At 43.2% G+C, this 14103-nt stretch overlaps 1 protein-coding gene across 14 annotated transcripts in view; it reads left to right on the forward strand.

The window, feature by feature from the left end:
- Positions 1-4590: 4590 nt before the first annotated feature.
- The window catches only part of ABI3BP (ABI family member 3 binding protein), a 733533-nt gene continuing 724020 nt past the window's right edge, over positions 4591-14103 (forward strand). For all 14 annotated transcript variants that reach the window (XM_073586187.1, XM_073586193.1, XM_073586188.1 and 11 more), the window contains exon 1: positions 4591-4757. In XM_073586187.1, the coding sequence (XP_073442288.1) occupies positions 4679-4757 (79 nt within the window). In that variant the 5' untranslated portion in view covers positions 4591-4678. The remainder of the gene's footprint in view (positions 4758-14103) is intronic.

The raw sequence follows: 14103 nt of genomic DNA on the forward strand, positions 1-14103 counted from the left end.
TCCCATCATACGTTTTTTTAACGGATCTGTTCCTCGGACCGAGACAATGGAAGCATGCTGCGATTGTCACCGATTTTCGGATTGGATTCGACAATGCAAGTCTATGGATGCGATTAAAAATTGAAAACGCACCACAGGTGTGAGACTTCTCCAGGTCAACAGGAAAGAGCATCAGGCATTGGCATTGGATGTCAATTTGATGCTTAGATGCGAATAAAATCGGTTCATCGCCGGAAAATGGGAGGACAGACGGATCCCTGGACAAGAATTCTTTGTGCGATTTCGTACCGTTAAAATGGGACCGATTTTTTTATTGTCCACTTCTGAGTGGAATTAAGAGCTCCTGATTGCTCCTGAAAACCATGGATAAAGCATGTACATGAGAAACAGATATCTGAATGAGGCCTTAGGCAGAATTCACACAGTTTTTTTCTTGAACATGAAAAATGTCTTTTTTCAGCTTGCTGGATCCATTTTTGGTCTATATGTTAGTTTTTACAACTGCATATCCTCTGATGATCTTGTATGAGAGAAAGAAATTCAAAGCTTTTCCTAACAACCAGTCAGTAAAAAACAGGCCGCACGCAGATGATACACAGATGGAATCTGAATGCTATCTGTTTTTTTTCACAGACCCATTCATTTGAATGTATGACTCTGGTCTACAAAACTGATCAATTCTTTATGTTTGTTTTTTGCCACAATTGGTCTATGTTCACAAATTATGTTCACTTCAAGTTTTTTTGAGGCATTCAAATATCACAAGCTTTCCAACCTGAAGCTGCTTCAGGAAATAATGTCTTTTTGGAAGTCTTTGAAAAAATTTATATTTTCTTGAAGTGGTTTTGAAGAGTTTTAGGCTGGTTTCACATTCGCGCTTTTTAAGCGCACGCACGGCCGGGGGTAGCTCCGCCCCCGAGCCGGCTCTCTGCCCGGCGTGCCCGCCCCTTCCTTGTAGCGCCGCCTCCTAGCGCACAGCGGCGCCTGCGATCGGCGCACCCTATCTTTAGCATAGGGTGCGCAGATCGTGCGCAGGCCGTGCGCTAGTTGCGCTTTGACCTGCGCTGCGCACTTTTGACGGTGCGCCGTGCGCGCCAAAATCCGAAAAGTTTGATTTTGGTGCGCACGGCGCACCGTCAAAAGTGCGCAGCGCAGGTCAAAGCGCAACTAGCGCACGGCCTGCGCACGATCTGCGCACCCTATGCTAAAGATAGGGTGCGCCGATCGCAGGCGCCGCTGTGCGCTAGGAGGCGGCGCTACAAGGAAGGGGCGGGCACGCCGGGCAGAGAGCCGGCTCGGGGGCGGAGCTACCCCCGGCCGTGCGTGTGCTTAAAAAGCGCGAATGTGAAACCAGCCTAAGAAGAGCTTTTTTCCTGAAGTGCTTTTTGCAGCATTTTCATATGACAATGTTTAATTTAGAGCTCGCTCACATGAGCGTACAACATGGCCGAGTGCTATGCGATATTTAATTGTATAGCACTCAGACCTGTGTTATTCTATAGTGCAGCTAAGACCTGCGCTTTTTTTCTCATCACGATTCAGCATGAGAAAGCAATCACAGCATACTGTGAGTGGCTGCGAGCCTTGACTCACATGTAAGGGACACAAAGGAGTGTCCGTAAGTGTACAGATATATACGTGTATATAAATATACTGTATATTTGATGTGGGATGTTACGTACCCTTTCCCTTTAACGTTATTCGTATTTATTGTACATGCCATGTAAGTGTCTATTATTTTATCTGTTATATATATTTAACATTGGACACTCTTATATAGATCGGGAAAGTGTAGTACCCCAGTTTGCCCACTAGATGGGGTTAGAGATGCTCAGCTTGTAAATAGTTAAAGTAGGAGGGGCTAACAGCTGTTAATTTGAATCAGTTGGGTGAGAGTGCCCTGACAGAGCTGTTGGCTTCATAATGTTAAAGTCAAGAGCCCAGTCATACAGAATTTGGGCCAGTATCTCATCGGGGAGTAACACCAGGAGAAGTGCTGACAGTAAAGAATTAGTGGGTCTGCAGTTGCCAGAAGAAGACTAAGCAGTATGGACAGGTCACTCAGAATGTGGCGGCTTATTTCATCTGTGGACATTCTTGAGACCAGGGCTAAACAATTAATAGGGTCCCCTACTGAAGTTAGACTGAGCAGAGTTGATGCTGAAAGACCGGAGAGCACGGTCCATCCTAGAAGCGAGCTTAGTGGGAGAGAGGGAAAGACAGGGACAGAGGAGAAAATGTCCATAGCCAACCCTGATGTTGATGCTGGAGTGAATATGTATGCGCTGTGTAAAGGAAACAGTAAAGTTGATTGTTCAAGTATTGAACAGGACAGTGACTCTGTTCCACATCTTCTGAGGAGAATGTGAAGCGCATAACAGAAAGTCCTGAGGGGGAGCTGGAGAAAGTGACAGGTATGCTGACAGAAAACTGTCATGTCTATGTGAGGGGAGGCCAGGACTCCTTACACACACGCACCCATTCAAGTCTGAGTGTGTGTGTGTGTGAAACTGCCTTTTATGGCAAGTACAGCTGCAAGTCACTTTGGATAAGTCTCTGAGTTTTCCACATCTTGCCACTTATATTTTTGCCCATTCCTCAAGGCAAAACTGCTCCTGCTCCTTGAGGTTAGATGGTTTCCACTGTTGAACAGCAATCTTCAAGTTTGACCACAGATTCTCAATTTGATTAACGTCTGATTTTTTGACTCGGCCTCTCCAAAATATTTACACGCTTCTCCTTAAACCACTCAAGTGTTGCTTTAGCAGTAGGCTTTGGGTCATTGTCTTGTTGGACGGTGAACTGCCATCCCAGTCTTAAATCACTGACTGACAAACAGGTTTTGCTCAAGAATATCCCTGTATTTTGCACCATCCATCTTTCCATTAACTTGCTGCAACCATAACTTGCTGCAACCATCATGTTTCACTCTAGGGATGGTGTTTTGGGGTGATGATCTGTGTTGGTTTGGCACCAGACATAGCATTTACCTTGGGGACCAAAAGATTAAATTTGGTCTCATCTAACCACAGCACCTTCCTCAATACATTTGTGCAGTCTCCCATATGTTTTTTGGAAAACTCAAAATAAGCCTTACAATTTTTGTGTGTAAGGCTTTTTCCTGCCCACTCTTCCATAAAGGCCACTTCAATGGAGTGTATGGTTTATTGTGGATGTATGGACAGATACTTCAGTCTCTGCAGGAAACTCTACAGCTCCTTCAGGGTTTCCTTTGGCCTCAGATTAATGCCCTCTTTGCTCATGTGGAGAGTTTTGGTGGTTGCCCCTCTCTTGGCAGGTTTATTGATGGCGCTCCGAGAGATCATCAGATATTGGGATATTTTTTAAAACCCGACCCTGACTTGTGCTTCTCAACAACTTTGCCCTGACTTGTTTGGAGATCTACTTGATCTTCATGGTGTTGTTTGGATATTACTGCCTCTTGTTTAATGGTGTTGCAACCTCTGTGGCCTTCCAGAAAAAGTGTGTATATACCGACCAACTATGTGACACTTAGATTGCACACAGGTGGACTTCCTTTCACTAAGCATGTGGCTTATGATGGTAATTGGTTGCTCCAGAATTTTTTAGGGGTTTCATTACAAAAGGGCTGAATACATATGCACATACCAATTTCTAGTTATTTATAATAACTAAAGAGCTAAGGGAGTGAATACTTTTGCAAACCACTGTACATGTTTCACATTGGTAACACCTCATTTTATATAAAATAATCTCTGGAGGCCAAGTCTCATGCAGATCAATGTCCTGCCCATAGCTTGGAAAAGCTCATTGACAAATGAGAAAAACATGAACATCTCTAGAACATGTCCATGCCCATGCACATCTCTGATCTGCATACCCATATAGACGGGCTAGGAGAGCTGATTCTACGAACAGATTTCCTTTAATATCTCAAGAATAGCTGCAAATTGTGATAAGCGGTAACTTGCAAAAGCGCTTCACTTAGTAACTTGCTGAGACATCACCTTTGCTATCACCACCACTAGGCTGCCACGACCTCACAAGCGGGTATTAGGGAATATTCTCTGACATAAAACTTCTTTCTCCTGGTTGAAGATGCTGCAACAACACAAGAAATTGTTAGTCTAAGGGCTCATACTCACATGCGAGAAACTCAGACGAGTCTCGCAAGTCAATACCGGGCACTGCCGCCGGCACTCGGATGGGAGCGTTCAGTTACCTGTATTTCTATGCAGCTGAACGCTCCGATCTGCATGCCGGCGGCAGTGCCTGGTATTGACTTGTGAGACTCGTCCGAGTTTCTCGCATGTGAGTATGAGCCCTAACTACACAATATGTAAGGGAATTGCTATATAAGAAGTCCATCAGGTATTGGTACAGGGTTACACTATGCAAACATGCTTAATTCTGCAAGGAACATACTTTTCCAAGTGCATCATCACACTGTAACAAATGTAGTGTTCTGTCTCTGTGCACACTGCAGTATATAGGAAGAATGTGATTACACAGCCACACACAGATCATTACATCCATGTAGATGAAGCGGAGTTAGAAGTTTCCGTCATGTCTCCGCCCAGCTAAACTTAGCTCTGTCCCAGTTTCTGCCTCTGTTAGTGGAAGTGGAGAAGTTTCTACTGCAGCCACCTTGCTGAGTGTTACACCAGCATCTGTCATTGTGCTGGGAGCTGCAAACATGATCTCAAGGATCTCATTCCTTCTTTTCTGTGGAATTATTCTAAGTGACCCTGGAGATGCACAAAAATTACCAAAAGGCAAGTAGATCATTTCTGCATGTTTTATAATGTTCTTACTTGAAATACTGCATACTGCAGATGGAAGGAGAAGACCTCCTAATGCTCTGCTCAGCTGGGTGGCCATGAAGATTGTAGGTCCTTCAACTGATTGACCCTTTGTAGCCAAATAAACTAATATTTGACTTTATATATATTTCTATAAAGTTTTTTTTTTTCCTATTATTTTTCTACTTCTATGTAGGAGAAAGTTTGGAGAACAGTGACCTTCCCCCCCTCCTGCCTGGATTGGTGATTAGCTGTGATTTTGGCATATTGCAATAGCACAGCTGGAGTGTCACAATATTTATAGATCAGACTGTTACACTTCATCTATATTCATGGTCTACAGTAATGTTAGTGCATGTGCCTGCTGGTCCATTTACAGTAGCCTTTGGTATGTCCTCACTGACAGCAGGAATAGAGAGGGTTTGGTGACACATGTTTTGTAATTCTTGATCATATTCCAGGTCAGTGCAATCAGGGATACATGGCTGGGCACTTCTGTATCTGTGTGAAATGTAGCCATGCAATCTTAAGTACTTATCTGTGCACTAAACTATCTAGCCCATAGCATAGGAGTTCCACAAAGTTTCACAGAAATAAAATATAAAAAGAAAAGTGAAACATTCATTTTAAAGCATAACTATCATTTTAATCTTTATTCCATAAATCAATAGTACACATGAAAATAACCAACTATGTAATATATCTTATGGGAAAAATCTACTTTCTCCTTCCAAAATTTGTAGAAGAAAGCAGGGAGGAGCTAGAGACAGAGCCCTTCCCCCTTCTATCTACATAGAATCTTATCAGTAGCACCTTCCAGCACTGGGGATTTATCTGATAAGATATACTACAAAGTTGCTTATTTTCTTGTGTACTCTTGATTTATGAGATAAGAATTAAAATGATGGGGGTGCACTTTAAGTATAAATGTGCCTACGGTGAGACCAAGGTGACCCTAGGTATTGATATTGATACACTTATGAGTTGGTGCAATCTAATTATACAGCGAGAAGACAAAAATCAGCTGCTCCCCTGCTTTGCTGTGGTCTATAGCAGGCAGTGGTGGCATAGCACAGACTGTTTGCACTATCATAGGCAGAATACAGGCTGCCAAGCTGTATTCTATCATTTCAGTGTAATAAAGTTGCATATTATAAAGCATATTAGAGATTTGCAGGTTCCTAGTATACTCATGCCCAAGTTTTACCCCAGATAAACCCCTGCATTTTAGAAGAGGTATAAAATGCCATTTCAAGGGACAATTCCCTAAATCAGAGGTCTCAAGCATGCGGCGGCCCCTGAGGCAGTCATCTGCGGCCCGCGGTGCACTTCATGTCTCACTCCCTGAGGCAGGGGGAAGGTGTGCATTCAGGAGCGTGTGATCCTTGATGACTGTTCTGTGTGCACACTCTGCACAGGACCTGGGATGAGGTCACAGGAGGGGAAGGAGTCAGGGGTCACATGATCAGGGGCCTCTGTGTATGCAATACGCTGCTTTCTGTGCTGGTTGTCATGGTGCTGGATGAAGGTAAGTTTATGTGTGGGGTCAGGAGGGGTTTACAGGGTGGATATAGCAGAGCCATGTGTGTACAAGGTGTACGGAGCAGGTGTGTGTGTGTACAAGGTGTACGGAGCAGAGCTGTGTGTGTACAAGGTGTACGGAACAGAGCTGTGTGTGTACGAGGTGTATGGAGCAGAGCCATGCCATGTGTGTGTACACAGCCACATGTGAACGAGGTGTATGGAGCAGAGCCATGCCGTGTATGTACAGAGCCACATGTGAACGAGGTGTATTGAGCAGAGCCGTGTGTGTATGAGGTGAACGAAGCCGTGTGTACGAGGTGTACGGAGCAGAACCGTGTGTGTATGAGGTGTACAGAGCGGAGCTGTGTGTGTACGAGGTGTACGGAGTGGAGCCGTGTGTGTACGAGGTGTACGGAGTGGAGCCGTGTGTGTACGAGGTGTATGGAGTGGAGCCGTGTGTGTACGAGGTGTACGGAGCGGAGCCGTGTGTGTACGAGGTGTACGGAGCAGAGCCGTGTGTGTACGAGGTGTATGGAGCAGAGCCATGCCGTGTGTGTACAGAGCCACGTGTGAACAAGGTGTATTGAGCAGAGCCGTGTGTGTATAAGGTGAGCGGAGTCGTGTGTACGAGGTGTACGGAGCAGAACCGTGTGTGTATGAGGTGTACAGAGTGAAGCCGTGTGTGTACGAGGTGTACGGAGCGGAGCCATGTGTGTACGAGATGTTCGGAGCGGAGCTGTGTGTGTACGAGATGTACGGAGCGGAGCCGTGTGTGTACGAGGTGTACGGAGCGGAGCTGTGTGTGTACAAAGCAGAGCCGTGTGTGTACGAGGAGTACGGAGCGGAGCCATGTGTGTACAAGGTGTATTAAGATTGAAAGGAATGCGGCACCCCAGCTCAAATTTTTTTTTATGTGCGGCCCATTTACTCTGCCGAGTTTGAGACCCCTGCACTAAATTCTTGATGAGGGGGCAGGTAGCAGGCATAACTGATCTCATGTCAGCTGGAGGGTAAGATCCCACCGACTGTTTTACAAAAAAAGGTGTTGCTGAGCCTGCCAAATGATCAGTGCAGGTTTTAGATAAAGTGGGGTCCTAGTCAAAAGTTTAAAGTGACTTTTGTTCCACCATAAACTATCCAATCTCCTGATGAATGAGCAGCATTGTGCTCATTGGGCAATTGCTGATATGTTCACACACTGTATGTTACACACACATAGGTATATACAAATAGCACACAGCTGTATATATCGAGCTCACACACACACATATATATGTATAAAAAGAACAGATACATGCATACACAGAGCACATATATACATTTATATGCATACACAGAGCACATACATACAGAGACATCCATGCACAGGCACATACATACAGAGAATGCATGAACAAAATTACAGAGACATACATGCAAAGCCACATAAATGCAAAGAAATACGTGCACATGCATGCATGCAGAACCATTCATGCACATACAGACACATTCGTGCACGTACATATATACAGATACATGTATGCACGGAGCACATACAGACGCATGCATACACAGAGCACATACATACAGAGACATCCATGCACAGGCACATACATACAGAGAATGCATGAACAAAATTACAGAGACATACATGCAAAGCCACATAAATGCACAGACATGTGCACACACATGCATGCAGACACATTCATGCACATATATACAAACAGACGCATTCATGCACATACATACAGTACATACAGATACATGCATATACATACATATGATGAGACATGCATGCAGAGGCACATATATACAGAGATATACATTCACAAATATACATACACACTTGCACGCACATACCTTCATATGCACACACACATTGTGAGACCTCATGGGCAGGGTCCTCTCTCCTCCTGTACCAGTCGTGACTTGTTTAAGATTATTGTACTTGTTTTTTATTATGTATACCCCTCCTCACATGTAAAGCACCATGGAGTAAATGGCGCTGCAATAATAAATAACAATAATAATCAGTCCCCTCTTCTTCGCTTCTTCCAAACTCCTGCACACTACAGGACCTGTGGTGACGTTACGGTCATATGACCAGTTACATGATCGTGATGTCACCGAAGGTCTTGAAGTCCCGCAGAGTACAAGGCCCGTAATGACATCACGGTCACATGACTGTGATGTCACTGAAGGTCCATAATCAGTCTCAACATCACAAATTAGATTGATAATGCAGATCTATTATTAAGTTATTTTTTGGTGTAGGTGCTTGGGGCCCCAAGGGGAGTGTGAGCCCTTGGCAATTGCCTCATTCCCCATAATGCTGTCCCAATCAGAAAAAAGTGCATTCTTCAAGTCAATTCCAGTTGGCATTCCAGGTGTGCTATTGCATCCATTGATGTAGTATTAGGACATCATATAGATCATTTTCTTTTCCAAACAAATTAGGTCAACATGTGTGGGTAGGTTGATTAGTAGTGTTTGTCAAGGAATGTTTTCTATAAACCAATAGAGAAACATAATACTGTTTCTCCCTATAAGGTATTGCATTAGTAATAATTGACATCAGTACACTTCAGCTTCCATAACTAATTACATACATGATTGTCCTTGGTGATGTCTTGTTTTTGTGTGCTCACCACTGGGCTACCTGTTTTATTATATAACTGTAGATGTTGTCCATCCGCTGTTATGTATATTTTATATCTATTTGATATTTGTAATAAAAATTGATATTTTTTATCTTTACGTCTTTATAATGGATGATGTCTTAGTTGTTGTTTGACTTTTGTGGTCATCACTCCATTATATTTCTGTACTTAGGATTTATTTTATCTGGGAGTTCCTCATTTTCAGGGACTATGGTCTCTTTATATACCCATGGTTTCAGTGTTGTGTTTTCATGCTTTAAGATGGGTTCACAAAAATCTTCTGAAAGATTCACAGGAAGGGAAATCCTGCTGATACAATTGGGTGGGCATAGAGATTAAGATTATGTTCTCCATGTTGAATTGCTCCCATATCCTTTTAGCGGCATGTTTGTACATAGTGGTGTTATCCTTCATACTATGCCCATCCTGGTATATATTTCCCCAATCCTGGGTCCCTTCCTTTTATATATGTTCCCCATTCTGTTATATATGTCTTTCATCTTTGTATATGTGTCCCACATCTTGGGCCCACCTGGAATATATGTTGACCATAGTTGTATATATGTTCCCCATCCTGGTATACATGTCTCCCATCCCGGGCTCATCCTAGTGTATGTGTTTCCCATCCTGGTATATATGTCCGCCATCTTGGGCCATCCTTTTCTATATGTCCCCAATCCTGAACACTTCCTAGTATATTTGTCCCCCTTTCTGGTATATATGTCCCCTATCCTGGAATACATGTTCCCTATCCTGGTATTTATGTCTCTCACCTTGATATATATGTCCAATATCCTGGTATATATGTCCCCCATATTGGTATACATGTCTTCTATCCTGAGCCCATCCTGGTATATATGTTCCCAACCTTGACCCATCCTGGTATATATGTTTCCCATCCTGGTATATATGTCCCCCATGCTGGGCCTTTCCTGGTATATATGTACTCCTCCATTCTGTCACTGTTCTTTAAAGCATGAAAAAATAAATTATTTTACTCACGACAGAGTCCTCTTCTGTAGTTGGCGCAGAAGCTGTCAGCTGACTTCAGTGTGCAAGCGACGGTCAGCGCATGACTGCATCACTGCCATGCACCAGCCTTGATAGGCACACTGACATGAAGTGCTGGTCTCTGATTGGCGAGCAGCGTGTATTGCAGTGCAAGGGCACATCGTGCCTCTGCGCTTCAATGCATTTCAGCTGAATGTTCGTTAGAGGATGCACACCCAGTTGAAATATGTGCTGGCATCGGCAACACCCCCTCTAGCATGGACACGGTCGTGGTCACACTCACTATGACTATGATTGTTATGTGTTATGTCCCTGTTTGTATACATATGGCAAGTATTCTCCAAAAATTGTTGTTCACCTGTATACATTTTTGGATCATGAAGATTTTTGGATTTCTAAAGACTGTAGTTTGATTTACTGTGAAAAAGGTTAAATAATGTATTGCTCATTTTTTAAAGGGTGTGGTGAAGATTGATCTATGGATCTATCATCTTCTAGTGTATTTTGCAAGTTTGTTGGGTAACTGCAATGTTATGTGAGTCTTTCTGTTGGTTGTAGTAAATACAATTTATGGGCAATTATTTGGGACTACTATTGCTATGAACATTAAGGCATGTCTGAGCCTGCTAAATGTAGCTAAATGAGTATTGTTTTGAGATATGTTTTGACAGATAAGATAAGCTAGGCTAACGCTAGCCTTCTAAGCCACTTTTAGGAGCCTCAGTCGCATGTTCCTATATGTTACTGGGGAAAAAAGTGTAACGTGCCACATTTTTTTATCTAGCAAAATGACAGCCACCCTTAATGGAAACCAAACAAACCCCATTTTAAGGTCCTTTTACATTTAGCGATGCACCAGCGATCCGATCAGCGATCCGACCCGGTCACGATCACTGGTGCATTGCTAAATGATCGCTAGTGAGCTGTCACACAGGCAGACCTCACAGTGATGCAGCAGCGACGCAGCGCACGATACTCACCTTTCACACACAGCGATCCTGACGTCCTCCCGCCCGCCTCCACGTGTTGCTCGTCGTCACAGCAGGAAGCCCCAGCAGGAAGCTGGGGACGAGAAATGGAGCCGGACATTCTCGCGTGATCAGCGATGGACAGCGGGGTAGCCGGTCGGAGGTAAGTATCACACATAGCGATATCGCTAGCGATATCGCTATAACGTCACAAAATCGGTGATGTTATAGCGATATCGCTAGCGATATCGCTATATGTAAAACCCCCTATAGTTAATTAGGTCTGCCTGCTGCCTTTTGTGTCCATTGTAATACAAAGCCATTTCTTTCATAAGTTCCTGTTCTATTTTTTTGGTCCTCTAATGGAACAGAAAAATGGAGCTTTACATAGAACCTGTCACTATCAGAATGCAGTCTACTCTTCAGGCACATTGTTATAGAGGAGGAGCTTAGCAGACTGATATGCAGTTTTGTGAGAAAATATCCAGTATAACCGATGTTATAATCATCTAAACCTCTGCGCTTTCTAGGATTTTGGGTCCATTAGGCGGTCCTATCAGTGACTGACAGCTTTCTTTGTATAACTGTGCATACAGAAGTAGCTGTCAGTCACTGATAGGACACCCCACTTGTATAAATGATTAAAACACAGGTTTTCTCACAAAACTTTATATCAACGCACTCATCTCCTCCTAACATGGGGCCTGCAGATTTGACTACATTTTCATAGTGACAGACTTCAGTAAAATCCTAAATAATTTCTAATTCCCGTTTCTTGCAGGATGATGTACAAGATAAATTAAATCACTGTTCCCTTTAATCTGTGGCCTAAAAGCTGAAACACTCATATTTTCAGCCTGAAATTTCCCTCTCAATGCTGGCTCCTCTAACCTCTAAGATGTTATTCCTGACTCTGCAGTCCCATTTTCAATCTGAGCTTTCCCTCTCGATGCTGGCTCCTGTAGTCTCTGAGATGCTCGTCCTGGCTCTGGAGACCCCATATTCCTGCTCCCACTTTCTCGTACTGGTTCCCATTGCAGTTCTCTTCGCTGGGAGATTAAAAAGGTTCCTCTGTCCTGATTTGAAACGTAGGCACCGGATATTCTTAGGGATACCCATGTACCAAGTGGTGGCCGACCACATTCTGCTTTTCCCAAGTGTTCTGTGCCTTTCCGTACTGTGTGGCTTTCTGGCCTGTTCTGCCTTCTCCCAAATCACTCTCCAGTACTTTCTTAACATTACAATTATAGTACACTACTTTACACTGCTCCCACTGACTGAGAATTAGGAAGTTTCCCACTGACAAACTTACTCACTCTTACCCCTCCAAACTTGGAAATCCTCTTATTTCCTTAACTATTAGTTTTTCTGACTCTATTGTGCCCCACTATACTAAACCCAATCCTATCCTAATTTATAGCTACCCTCTTATCTTATCCTTTACATCTTTCCCTAATGTTGTCACTATTAGTGATGAGCGAGTATGCTCGTTGCTCAAGTGATCTCCGAAAATTTGGAAGTCCTCGGAGATTTATTTTCTATTGCCGCAACTGCATGATTTGCAGCTGCTTGACAGCCTGAATACATGTGGGAATTGCCTAACAAACAGGCAATCCATACATCTATTCAGGCTGTCTAGTAGCCACAAATCATACAGCTGCGGTGACAGAAACTAAATCTCCGAGCACATCCAAATACTCGGAGACCACCTGAGCATGCTTGGGGAAACCCGAGCAACGAGTATACTCGTTCATCACTAGTCACAGTATCAAAGCACACAAAATAGATACAAAACCCTTACATAATATAACTACATTGTTATACATAAGGTACATGTAAGCATCATTTACCTTACCACACATTAATTGTATGCACATGAACACTAGGGGGAGATGGCAATGACAGCTTTTGTCACACTCTTACAAGGTCTCAGAAGAAAAGTCTGCAGTCACTCTGCAATGCTCATGTTGTTACAACTCCCCTTGTTACTGGGCAGTCATGTGAGCACATATATGCAATTTTCACACTTATTTCTAGTCTCCACCGAGCCGCAAGGTTGCTCAGTGGGTAGCACTGCAGCCTTGCAGCGCTGGGGTTCTGGGTTCAAATCCCACCAGGCACAACATCTGCAAGGAACCACAATGTACTATAACCACATAACATTGTGGTTTCCTGATGAAGAAGTTGGTTAAACGTCAAAACGCAAGAAAAACATGCATGATGTTATCTTATCACATTCTCCAGGTGCACCAATTGTTCTTTAGAGTGAGATTTCCCGACTGTCACACCTTGACCCTTCAGCCTTGCATTTAACAGCCAATTTCTCAGAATCAGATAAGACCCTATTGCACAGTGAGAGAACTGTTAGGGTGCATTGTAAGGAGATAACAGAAAACATCACTGCCCTGAAAGTGATGTCAGTTTTGGGAGTAGGGCTGATCTCTGATGAGTGCACTGTCACTGTGCTTTAAAAAGAATATAGCAATGACAAAATCTTACTGAGCAGAATTGACAACCATTGCATGCTCTGTAGAGCAGGAATAAGCCCAGTCCCTGACATGGACATCACTGTTGACTTTTTGTTTCAGGGTGGGAACAGAGGCTCTAGACAAATGTCTGCAGCGAATTGCTGAATCATGACCAATTCGTAAACTTGCGGTAACATGGCTGACCACTCATGTTGGGAATAACGGGAAATTGTGACAGTTTGTGCATTACACACTGACACAATTTGGTAATCTGCAGTCACTCTTTGTCTAGAGTGAAGAAAACACCTTTAAAATAGGTGCAAGCCCTGATGCGGAAAAAATGCAATTCTAGGGATCAACAATAACCACCACCTGCTAAAATGTAGAACCCATCATGTATCAACAAATACAGCATAGAGTTTGAAAGTGTGTAGTTATAGAACCATACAAATGCTATAGGATAATTGATTTTGTTTTTTTAATTTTCATAAGTGTTTTCCTTTAAATGGACGCTTTAATAGCTGTAACTTTCATGACCCAGGGGAAAATCCAATTTGTAATAATCTGCAGCTTCAGAACAACAGAAATCACAGGGAAAGGAATGTGGTGCGACTCTTAGTCAATGACCACATCTAAATGTTTGCACAGTCCACATTTTGGCAGCTTCTGAGTTACATTAGTGCTATAAGTGCTACGGCTAAAGCCTAAA

The sequence above is a fragment of the Dendrobates tinctorius genome, unplaced genomic scaffold, assembly GCF_039654945.1.
Source record: "Dendrobates tinctorius isolate UK_male_01 unplaced genomic scaffold, ASM3965494v1 ptg000091l, whole genome shotgun sequence".
NCBI lineage: Eukaryota > Metazoa > Chordata > Amphibia > Anura > Dendrobatidae > Dendrobates > Dendrobates tinctorius.